This window comes from Anabas testudineus, chromosome 2 (genome assembly GCF_900324465.2).
Source record: "Anabas testudineus chromosome 2, fAnaTes1.2, whole genome shotgun sequence".
In the NCBI taxonomy this organism is placed as follows: Eukaryota; Metazoa; Chordata; class Actinopteri; order Anabantiformes; family Anabantidae; genus Anabas; species Anabas testudineus.
The window spans coordinates 12,359,717-12,372,133 of NC_046611.1; the positions used below are offsets into that span (position 1 = coordinate 12,359,717).

Sequence of the window (12,417 nt, forward strand, 5' to 3'; positions counted from 1 at the left end):
AGAAGGCTTCTTCTACAGTGGAGTAATCTGGGCCTGCTTGAACGAGGTGGGGAAGGTGCCTGATGTGAAAGAGGTGTTGATGATCTGTGTAATGGCTGGTATTAGTGTTGGTGCGATAGCTTGAAGAAGAGTACAGGGGATCGGATCCAGAGAGCAGGTGGTCGGCCGATTTGAGAGGAGGAGGGTGGATACATCGTCCTCCAACAGTGTTGAAAACGTGAAGTGAGATGCATCGTCAGGTTTAGTAAGCAGAATGTCAGAGGAGGAGAGAACTGGGAGCTGATGGCTGCCACCTTGTTGGTAAAAAAGGAGGCAAAGTTGTCAGCTGTGAGACAGGTGGGTGGTGGAGTTGGGGGTGGCTAGAGTAGAGACTTGAAAGTTGAGAACAGCTTTCTGGTGTCTGTGGTGTTGCTGAGCTTGTCCTTGTAGTATTCAGTCTTCGCCCTGGTGACACTGAGAGAAAGATTGAAGCAAATCCTGATAATCAGTTAGAGCAGGTTAAGACTTGGATTTGCGCCACTTCCTTTCAGCACTGCTGAGCACCATGCGTTATTCACGGATCTGGTCAGTGATCCACGAGTTGGAAGCTGAAGGACGAGCAGATCTAGTAGATATCGGGAAGAGACTATCCAGGCAGAATGAAGGAGTATTGCAGAGCCTGTCCGTGGCTGTCTGTGTTAGAGGTGGATAGAACCTGCAATGAGGGCAGCGTTGCAGAAACCAGGGAAGAAAGCTGCTCTGGGTTGAGAGATCTGAGGTTGCAGCGGAATGTTTCCAGTGCAGTGGAAGAATGAGATGGTCTAGAGATGACTGTGAGCTGAATGAAGAAGTGATCCGACAAATGCAGAGGAGTGACAGAGATGTCGTCCACAGTGCAGTTTCGGATCAGAATGAGGTCCAGGTTGTTGCCAGCTTTGTGAGTTGGAGGAGTGGAGACTTGTCTCAAGTCAAATGTGTTTAGAAGAGTGAGCATGTCAATTGCCTGTGGTTTGTCCAGGTGGATGTTGAGATCTCCTAAGACGATGACAGGAGTGCCATCTTCAGGGAACTGAGACAATAGCATATCCAGCTCGTCACAAAAGTCCCCCAGCTGGCCCGGCGGTCGGTAGATCACAATGATGTGGGCTGTGATCGGTGCTGTAATCCTAATGGCATGATATTCTAATGAAGACGGATTACTAAAGGGTGCCATCGTGACAAACTTGTCGACTACGAGGATTCAAGATTAAAAAAACTTTATTAATCCCAGAAGGAAATTATTTAGCCTTTAACCCTCAATAACATCAATACAGAAAAACTTAAGTCTTTGGCTGAATGTGCTCCTCTGTCCAACCAACACACTGTGCAGTGGGTGGGAGGGATTGTCCAGGATTGAGAGGAGTTTGGACAGCATCCTCCTTTCAGCCACAACATGTAGAGGGTCCAGCTCCACCCCCAGAACAGAGCCAGCCCTCCTAATCAGTTTGTTTAGTCTGTTAGTGTCTGCCACCTTCATGTTGCTGCCCCAGCAGACCACAGCATAAAAGTTTACACTGGCCACCACAGACTCATAAAACATCCGCAGCATGGTGCTGCAGACGTTGAAGGACCTGAGTCTCCTCAGAAAGTACATCCGGCTCTGAGCCTTTCTGTACAATGCTGATGAGTTTTTGGTCCAGTCCAGTTTGTTATCCAAGTACACTCCGAGGTATTTGTACTCGGACAGAACCTCCACCTCCTCCCCCTGTATAGAGAGAGGGATGACAGGACTCCCAGATTTCCTGAAGTCCATCACCAGCTCCTTTTGTTTTACTGATGTTCAGTTGCAGATGGTTGAGTCCACACCAGTCAACAAAACTGTCCACCAATCCATGGTACTCTGTGACATGTCCACCCCTAATACATCCTACAACTGCAGAGTCATCAGAACATCTGAAGATGACAGGACTCTGAGTTGTCCCCTGTGGAGCACCTGTGCTACAGAACAGTGTCAGACACACAGTTCTGCAGGCGGACGTACTGTGGCCGGTTGGTGAGGTAGTCCATGATCCAGGAAATCAGGGGAGTGTTGACCTGCATGTTTTTTAATTTCTCTCCCAGCAGTGCAGGCCGGATGGTGTTGAATGCACTGGAGAAATCAAAAAACACTATCCTCACTAAGCCCCCAAGCTTGTCCAGGTGGGTGTAGGTGCGATGGAGCTGATAAGGTCGGAGGGACTCCAGGATTAGCCTCTCAAGAGCCTTCATAATATGTGAGGTCAGAGCCACTGGTCTGAAGTCATTGAGGACTCTGGGACGTGGCGTCTTATTCATCTTAGGCACGACTTTTTCCACCCAAGAGGAACTCTCTCCAGTTGCAGGCTGAGGTTGAAAATGTGCTGGAGAACTCCACATAGCTGAGGAGCACAGGCTTTCAGCACCCTTGGGCTGACTCCATCAGGAATGCAGTTCTCTTCTCACCTGCTCAGCTGAGACTGTGAGGGTGGTGGCTGAGTTGTGTGGGGCAGGGGCTGAGGACCAGTTGGTAAACTGAAGTGGGCACTGTGACTCAGCCTGGAATTGACTGAAGAAATTATAAAATTCGTTTGCTCGGTCCACTGTGCCCACATTCTCCTGGCTACTGGACTTATAGCCAGTGATGGTCCTCATGCCCCTCCAAACCTCCCTGGTGTTGTTCTGTTGAAGGCTATGTTCTAGTTTTCACCTGTACGTCTCCTTCCCCCCTCCCTGATCTTGACAGAAAGCAGTCTCTGGACCCTCCTTGCTGCCTCCCTGTCTCCTGATCTGAATACTTTCTTTTTGTCATTCAGGATGTCTTTGATGTCCTGAGTGACCCAGGGCTTATTGTTTGGGAAGCAGCGAATGTTTTTTGTGGGTACGTGGGTGTCCACACAGAAATTGATGTAGTCAGAGATGCAGTCAGTCAGTCCATCAATGTCCTCACCATGAGGCTCACAGAGAGTCTTCCAGTCTGTCTCTTCAAAGCATCCCTGCAGGGCAAGGTGTGCCCCCTCTGACCACCTCTTACTGTCTTAATGGTTGCAGGCTGTCTCTGAACCAAAGGTGTGTACTGCAGGAGGAGATGTACCAGGTTGTGATCCGACTTCTCCAGAGGGGGGAGGGCAGTGAAGCTGTTGGCATCTTTAACATTAGCATACATCAGGTCTAGTGTCCTCTCCCCCCTGGTGGGACAGCTCAAAAACGGGTACCTCTGTAAAGATTTTTTTTCATCCTCACTAGAGCTGTCAGTTCGTCCATCTTAACGTCCAGTGATCTCACATTACCCATAATCAGAGGGGAGATGTGGTCCTTGCTGTTTTTTTACTTCCCCTACATCCCCTCGTTGTCCTTCTTCTGATCTCCTCTGGAATGTTTAACGTCCCGTACAAAGTTTGATCTTTTACTCCGGCCTTCCTCAGTAAGATCAGCTGATCCCGGGTGTAAACAAAGGAGCTGGCTCCATGTTGATGGAGCAGCTGTTGCGCTCGGGTCTTTCAGATTAGTGAGAGTATGAATCCAAAGGTAAAAACGGAGATAAAAACTCTCTCGAACAACATGATCTGAGATAAACTAGTAACTTATCTACAAAAAGTAATAAAAATAATAAGATAAAATACAGAAAAAGACATCACAACATGAGAACAGCGGTAAATCTGTGTGTGTGTGTAAGCAAAGCTGGTAGAGAGCGCGGCTGGGGTGGCCTTGTTTTGTGGTGTAATCGGCGTCTCAGGAATGAAGTCAGCCTTGTTCCACTTATTGAAACAGACTGACAAACAGGCTAAATCAGCAGACTAGAGAGAACTGACAGAAACTCTGCTACCTCTGAAACTAACAAATTTCAAACAACCCTTACTTATTCAGTAGATCTCCTGTCCTGGTTTGGTGCTTGTCACCAATTGCAGCCAACTTATACATGGAAGATGTAGAGAAGAAGGCTCTTAACTTCTTCCTGGAGATGACACCTAGCCACTGGTTCAGATGTGTGGATGACACCTGGGTGAAGATCAGGGTCCAGGAGATACAGGCTTTCACAGATCATATTTACTCAGTGGACACCAACAACAGATTCACAAGGGAAGAAGCCAAAGACAACTGCTTGGCTATCCTAGACTGTGTGGTTATCATTGGGACAGGCAGCAGACTGGAAATAGAGGTTTACACACTGACCAGAACCTTTTTGTTTGACTTGCATTACCCACTAGAACACAAACTAGGAGTCATGAGGATTCTCAACCATAGAGCGCAAAACATCCCCACCTCCACAGAAGCCCAAAAGAAGGAAGATGGGCATCTGAGGACATCTCTCAAGACCTGTGGATACCCCAAGTGGGCCTTCAACAAGGCAGCACCCTGTTCCAGAAAAAGAACAATGGAACAGCTGGAGTTCCAGGTCCAATGCAAAAACCTGGTCATACTTTACATGGCTGGGGTTTAGAGAAGCTGAAAGGGATTTTTAGGAAACGCATCATACCTGCCTACTTCAACCCCCTCAACACACAGTGAAGAATGCTTTGAGCTGTACATTGAAGAAACCAAACAGGAGGTAAGCTATTCAATTCAATTTTATTTGTAGAGCGATTTTTACAATTGACATTGTCACAAAGCAGCTTTACACAACCAAAGAACAGTACATGAACAGTGAATGTGTATGAATCATAATCAGATTGTGCCTGATGAGCAAGCCGAGGGCGACGGTGGCAAGGGATAAACTCCCTGAGAAGGCTACAGGAAGAAACCTTGAGAGGAACCGGTCTCCACACGCATCCCATTGGGCAAACGGTGGATCCAGGCGTCGAGATCTTCATCCAGAAGTTGGGCATCAGGACGAGTCAGACAGGTCCAGAGGGCAAAGGGTGGAATGACGTGTAGCTCGACAGAAAGACAGGAAGAGGGAAAATAGAGAGGTAAGCTACACAGGAGGATGGCACACCACAGTAGGGGTAACACCTCAAGATGCAGGTACACAGCTGGTTCAGGTCCTAACGATAAAGGACACTTGTTCAAGGACAATGACGTTCACATTTTGAACAAAGAGGACAAGTGGTTCAAGAGAGGAGTCAGGTGTAACAAAGATGGGGAGGATGGCCTGATCAACCCGTCCACCTCTGATGAGAGAGGAAGTGTTCCCTAACAAGCCTATTCAGGCCAAGGGGTATAGTAAAACCAAACCTGGAGTACAAATTTGAGGGCTCCAACCAACTATCTTCAGACTGATGAAGCAATTTGGCGAAACGTTTCAAGACGCAACTTCCAGATAACTTCCCATGGACGACTAAAAATCTTCACTGACATGGGAGATGTTCCAGGTTGTGATCCGACTTTTCCAGTGGAGCTGTAGGCGTCTTTAACATTAGCATACATCAGGTCTAGTGTCCTCTCCCCCCTGGTGGGACAGCTCAAAAACGGGTAAATGTAGGAAATGTCTTGGTGAGGTTGGTGTGAATAAAGTCTCCAGAGATCATAGAGAAGGCGTCAGGGTGTCTGGTCTGCAGGCTGGAGGTGACCGGCTGAATTACGTCTCACGCAGCAGCAGCGTTGGTGGATGGAGGAACGTAAACAGATTAATAAGGAGTGAAAAACTCTCTGGGCAAATAGTATAGACAAAGTCCCACAGCCAGCAGTTCAATGTCAGGGCTACAGACACACCCTTTCAGTTACATGACCAGGATGGCACCACCTGTTAAGGAGAATGGCAAGCCGCCCTCCTCTCCTCTCCTGTGCCAGCACATGGTGCTGAAACGGTCTATATTAATGCTGGAGTCTGGAATACTGTCATGCAGCCATGTCTCTGTGAAACACATCAGACTACACTCTGCAAAGATTTTCTCCATCCTCACTGTCAGTTCGTCCATCTTATTGTCCAGTGATCTCACATTACCCATAATCAGAAAGGGGAGATGCGGCTTAAATCTTCTCACCTTCTCTCTGGACAACGCTCTTCTCCGTTCTTTATTTCCTCTTTGCTGTTTTCTGCCTCACCTGCATCCTCTCGTTGTCCTCTTTCTGATCTCATCAGGGATGTGTAAAGTCTCGGACGAAGGATCTTTTACGCCGGCTGTCCTCAGTGAGATCAGCTGATCCCAGACTGTACAGGTCAGATGGTTGTGGTCCCCTACACTCTCTAGCAAAGTGGCTCTGCTTATTAAAGTTAGTTTGGGGACAAAACAAAAATGCACAACTCAGTTCAACTTCAGTAAATTCAAAAGCTCATATGGAAAACGCCCCGAGTAGCCTAAGCTGTTGAAGGATAACAAAACAATACACCAAATCTGAAGTCGTTTTTTGTTTTGAGAAGTTTTCAAAGATGCATGATGCACTGATGCATGCATTTACTGTTAATTAAGTTAATCTTGCTTGTTTTACAAGGTGGACTGGTTCATTTTTAAGATATTTGATAAATGTGGAAGCACAAAATAGAACACTTCTCTCAAATAGACAAATCACTTCACTGGCAATAAATAAGCATACCAGAAAGTAGAGACTGCAGCAATCAACACTACATTTGGTCATTTAACGTCATTGGGACAAGTTAAGCATTTGATCAACTACTTACTTTCCTTGTTTTTGTTGCTTCTTTGGGACTTTTGTTCCTCCATAAGATGGATGTAAAGGTGAATTGAACTTCAAAATATACAGCCGCAGTAGCAAATGTAAAGCAAATAATGTACTGTAAGCAGTTTAAAGTCTGCTCAGGTGTCAACATGTAAATCACCAGTCTTTGTGTTATGGAAATGCACTAACTTAGTCTCATATCTTCATAATATGGCTATTAAATAAATCCAGATTTGATTAAAATGTATTTATTTGCTCAGCAAAGGAGTTCTGGAATAGCTAAACTTCCAAGTGCATCAATAACTGCTTTTGATGTTGAACAATTGGGAGAAAAATAAAATCTAAAATAAATTCACAGCTTAAAAAGTGAATACATGTAATAAAGTTAATTTTTAAAATGCATTTAAAAAGAAACAAGAGCAATAGACATCTAAGTAAAACACACAGTAGTAGTGCAGCAGAGTATTTGTCTATCAGACATAGTGTAATCATTAGAAACTTGATAGCTCCAGGAACGCACACACATTCAAACAGCCCTCTCAGTTCTTCCAGGTGTAGCTGTAGTTGTTCATATTGATGTGTGTCAGAGCAGTCTTTCCAAGGCTGGAGGGCTGCTGCAGCTGCTCGATGGAAGTAGGATGGAGACCACAACCAGAGAGGTCCACACACTCAGTAGTGCACTGCGAATACAAACAAAGTGTATAAGCTGAAGCGAACATGACGCTGTGAATACAAATAACATTTTCACTGTAAAAAGAGATCATCATAAAACAACATGTCTGAACTGGCAGCAACGTTTTATAAATCCTTTTGACAGTCGTACCTGTTGCTTGGAGATGTGTATATTCATGACAGAGGTAGGTGCGTGTGAGTAAAGAGTAGCTGAAAAGTTTCCTTTCTGTGCAGGCTTAAGGAGATTTGTGATGGCATGAAGAGATGAAGGAAGGATGGGTCCTATGGGGAAGTAAAAAAATGTTTAACAATTCAGAACCATTTCATACAATAATTTCCTGTCAATGTTTAACTATTTCATAATGAACTGAAAAACCGTTTAAAATCCACTGTGGTGGTGTACAGAGGCAAAATCATGTGTCCAAATACATTTGGAGTGAATGAGAAGAGTTCAGCTGTGTACCTGTGATCTCCAGACTGCTAATATTCTGGTAGGTGGAACCAACCTGGCTCTTCACATTGACACTGCGGGACTGGAAAACACACATTCCAGTCAATTAAGAGCTGTGGGTGTATATTTTACAGTAGGTGTAGGTGTGTGTGTGTGTGTGTGTGTGTATGTGTTTCTATACCTTCAGTGTGTGGACAGTAGCTCCTCTGAAGGCGACAGGAGCCAGCAGTGTTGGGGGTAACCCGGCCTGAGATCCTGCTGCAGCCACAAGACTCTTGCAGTTAATGAGGAAGTTAATGAGGGTGAATGTGTGTGATCCTTCCACACACACCACAGACTCTGGTTTATGGTCCAGAGACACTGTGTGACCCTCTTTACGACTATACAAGTGATCAAGGAGCCTGCTATATTCCATGAAACTGTGTGTGACACAGCCAACAATCAGCAAACTGGGAGCTGATAATGTCAGCAGAAGGATACAGTTGTATGGTGATGCTGTCTGGCTTCTTGATTTTATCCTGGATACCCATCTCTTTTAGCCAGGAAAAGCTGCTGTCCTCGTTGTCATTTTCCTCATCATCGCCTTCCTTCAGCTCAGAACATCTGTAATAAAACATTTTCTCAGAACCACCAATTCATCCTGGCTATAAACCACGTGAGTACAGCTACATATACAGAAGCTGTGGTCATTAACCTGTATTTATGCTGAAAAGAAAAACAGTCTTACTCCTCTTTCTCCTTGTGCTCCTCCTCTTCCTCCTCTCCTTGGTGCACCGTCACGTTCTGTTGCTCCTTGCTCTTCCTCCTCTCCTCCACTAGAGGGAGACTAAACTCAATACCTGAACAAGTACACAGTACCGGCAACACAGACAAATGAGACAAAAGATGAGAATTAAAGATGAAGACGTAAAGAACATTTTAGTTCCGACTATTGTATCAATGTGGAAAGAAGTGATTGCTCTTAAAACACACCTTCAGCCTTCATGGCTTCTCTGAGACCTCTGGTCGTAGGAGAAATCAAAGCTGTGATGCTGCTACAACCACTGAGACCTGCTGCCCTGAATAACACTGTAAACTGATAGCAAAGCAAAAAGGAAATTAGATCTACAAGGAAAAAACAGGCTAACTAATATGAGGACATCCTTTTAATTTTAAAAATAAGCTATACCCACCTGATAGGAACAGATGTAGAAGTAAGGGCACAGTCTGGCCTTCAGTAGACTATAGAGTGAAGACAGGCTGACTGACCTGTGGGGAAGAGAAAACTGATATAAAATCATCTAAATAAAAGACTAAAGACTTTTATGACTTCACATGAACAAATTTAATATTAATCAGCTAGATGACATGCACATTTCCTTATTCGTGTCCCAGTTATTTGTTTACTACCTTATAGAAGTAATTGCTGCTCTGATGAACTTTATATCACTGTCTATGACACCATGTTGTTAGTGTGGCTAAACCGAACATATCCTCTCACCATTCACTCATGAGGCTCTGTTGTAGCGCTGTATCTTGTGCCCAGGGGGTGCTCTTCCCACTGAAGCTTCTCTCTGCATTGATGCGGGGAAACAGAGAGATCCAGGGCAGGGACGGATGCTGCCAGTAAACCAGACTCTGCTGGAAGGCACAGCGAAGCTCTGAGCAGGATCTTGGATCCTGCATGGTCAACAGAGAGACATTCACTGACTGAAGCTAAATATGATGCTACACAGCAAAAGCCTAAGTAGTAACAAAACAAAACTACCTGTAGACTGTGAGGAAGGGTGTTAAACTGAGCTCTGCAGTTCTGGCTGAGCCCCAGAGCTTGCTCCTGGGCTTTAGGCTGCTCAGCCCATGAAAGGGAGAGTGGGGAGGTGAAGAGGAGACGAGTCTTCAGACTCCAGTCTGCTGGATATTCTGTGCAAACAGGAGGAACAATGGAAGCAGGAGAAATGGCACGAGGACTCTGGAAAGATGGACGAAACAGGAGGTTTTAAAGCGTGTTTGAACTGAACACACACGGCTTTAGCACAAAAAGAGACGTTCTGCACAGGAATTATAAATCAAAGTTGTGAAAACCAAACCTTGAGCAGTGGACTTTGAACATCTTCCTCCTCTTCTTCAAAGAGAGAATCATCTTCAGAGAAATTCAGACTCTTCTACAGCAAAGATGTGATCATGAAAAATATGAAAAGGTCCACCTCAAACATAGTTTATCATTAAAGCATAACAACGAAGCATGCATTGGATCTTTCTCTTGTGGCCACATACTAGTCTTTATTATAGGTCTTTCATTTTACATTTCCAGCACATTCACTATAAAAGTCTTTGTAGCTACATACTATTATAGGAGTGTTTATATGTTAAGATGAACTGATAGTGTAACGTGAAATGTTTTTAGATTTAAATATAACCAACCTTGCTGGAGACATCTCGGTGCTCCAGTTTTTCTGCATTAGTCAAACTTGCACTGAAAGAGAAACCTCCCTGACAGTCCTTCTTCCCTGACATCTCCTCATCTTCCTCCTTTTCTGTCGTCCTGTTTATGTGCGGACTGTCGGTAGCTTCTCGGTTCCCGTCGTCGTTATAAATTACAAATTTCTTTTTTGGACTGTATGTGTTTTCAATGTTTGCGAACGGGTTTCGGCGTTTTATTCCACCTCCGGAGCGGTTCTGCGTGTTGAAAAGCGGCCCCGGGGAGAACGGTCGAACGCCGGCCGAAGAGGAGCCGCTTTGTCCGGGACTGCCAGTGGAGTCCGGGCCGCTCGGACTTGAGAAGACGCCGGCGTCGCTTCGGGCTCTTTTTCTCCTCATTCGCATTATTTCGGCCGGTCGCTTGAAGCTGGGTGAATAACCTGCTTGCTGAGACATGGTGAAGAGCGAAGGAAGAACAGCTGAACGTCACCGAGTAAACTTAAAAACACAAAACCCGCCGGAGGGTCGTCGTCGTCTCTTCCGCACTAAACAAATTTGGCGCGTAGCGTGCTGACGTAGTGGGTGCCGCTCGTGTTGCGTTTCAGTTTATGGGAAAATAGAGATACCGTTCACAGACGCTGGACATCACAAGAAAATTCTATGTTTTTCCAAAGTAAATGTGCGGTTGTAACTGACTGTTCACTTGATCACAACCCTCCAAGTACCTAATAGTAAGGAATAATATCTCTTTTACTGTGAATGGCATGTCTTATTTACTGTAAAACACGAACTCAAATAGGATATAAACAGTAACATCAGTACTATAAATGCACCATCTCCGACAAAGCTACTCACTTTTGCATTGATCTGTAATAATTAATTAAAATTTTACGTCTATTTTATTATAAATATATTAAAATTTAAGCATGGATTAAACATAGTTTAACCCCAGATATAAGTTATATATGTTTCAGTCACCTTCATTGCTTCTGCAAATGTAAAATTACCATATAATTGCAGTGGGTTATTGTACATTTTTATTATTAATAAAAAGTTTGCGATTTATCTCAGTAGTACACTCACCAAACCCCTTGCTATCACCACCTCTGCCCCCCTGTCACAGTGATTAATAGGACATTACGTAAATTCTGGCTCTCTGTTCATTTTCCCCTCATTTATCAAGACTGTGGGTCATCAATCACATCTGAACCTCAGCCAAGCGCCAATGATGGCTGCTGTTAGGAAATCAATTCACAAGCTCCTAAAGCATCACAACAGCGATTCAAGGTTTTACGACTTTACCCTGAAATGTTTTTGATCGCAAATGGACGCATTAGACCTTAGGAACCCTTATTTGATGTTATTTGATGTTGTCAGAGCCCATAGAGCACATGTTAGTTTTCTTTAAACTTCTATTTAATCAGGTTTGTCTCAGTAATGCATTATTTCCCAGAAAAATCCAAATAAAAATTGACCTCTGATGTATGAACTATCCATTTATCTATTAACTGACACTGAGCCTTTTTCCTCCTGGGACCACGCTCCACATCGTGACAGCAGAATGCATTAGACTATTACAAGTCACTGTCCTGTTCAGACCTGCAGGACAATTTCACTTGTTAACTTTCTCAAACAACCAAACACTGAGCTGTCAAGAATATTGCAGTCAGGGAACAACACACACACACACACACACACACACACACACACACACACACACACACACACACACACACACACACACACCCTTCCCTTCATATTACATGCTAGAGTTTCGCACCGAGACATTTTTCACATACTTATATACGTATATTTATAACAAAGCATGATGGCACCGCTGCACAGTAGAACAGTAAGAAAAATGTTTTCTTGGTGTGTTTTATTGGATTGAATAACATGAAAACATGATAAATATAGAAAAGTATTTGTAACTACTGTGTCAAAAATGCTGAAATACCATAACACACTTCTGATGTATGAAATGTACTCAAGCTTTTCCTTCCTCACTCAGTTGCTCTGAAAGAGCATCATCTGGGTTTTAAAGGGGTTGGTGTTGCTTCATGCATGTATAGACCCTCGGGATCATGTTGTTTGGTACACTGTGTATTGTATAGTGTATTTAATAATCTAGTAAACTTTTTGAACTTCAGGGCTTCAGTCGATCATTGTTTTATACTGAGACACTTCGCATTCATTTAGCAACTTATTTTTGTTGCTAAATAAATGAACGTGTTTTTGCTCGGTTTTTGGAGTCAAGCTACGGCTTGTCTGTCTGTAGAAACTCTTCGGGTTCAGGAATAGTTAAAGACGACGTGTGTATATGTGTGTGTGGTGCATGGTTGGAGGTTAGCGAAGATGTCAGCTGC

At 44.2% G+C, this 12,417-nt stretch overlaps 1 protein-coding gene across 1 annotated transcript; it reads right to left on the reverse strand.

Moving 5' to 3' along the window:
• Nucleotides 1-6,838: 6,838 nt before the first annotated feature.
• Nucleotides 6,839-10,590, reverse strand: LOC113164324 (DNA replication fork stabilization factor DONSON). The gene is made up of 12 exons (XM_026363577.1): nucleotides 10,055-10,590; nucleotides 9,721-9,795; nucleotides 9,402-9,602; nucleotides 9,135-9,313; nucleotides 8,827-8,902; nucleotides 8,627-8,729; nucleotides 8,382-8,493; nucleotides 8,135-8,257; nucleotides 7,836-8,034; nucleotides 7,667-7,736; nucleotides 7,355-7,485; nucleotides 6,839-7,211 (listed from the first exon to the last, which is right to left on the reverse strand). Exons 1-12 carry the CDS (start codon nucleotides 10,505-10,507, stop codon nucleotides 7,071-7,073), a joined length of 1,863 nt encoding a protein of 620 aa, XP_026219362.1. The 5' UTR covers nucleotides 10,508-10,590; the 3' UTR covers nucleotides 6,839-7,070.
• Nucleotides 10,591-12,417: the final 1,827 nt, after the last annotated feature.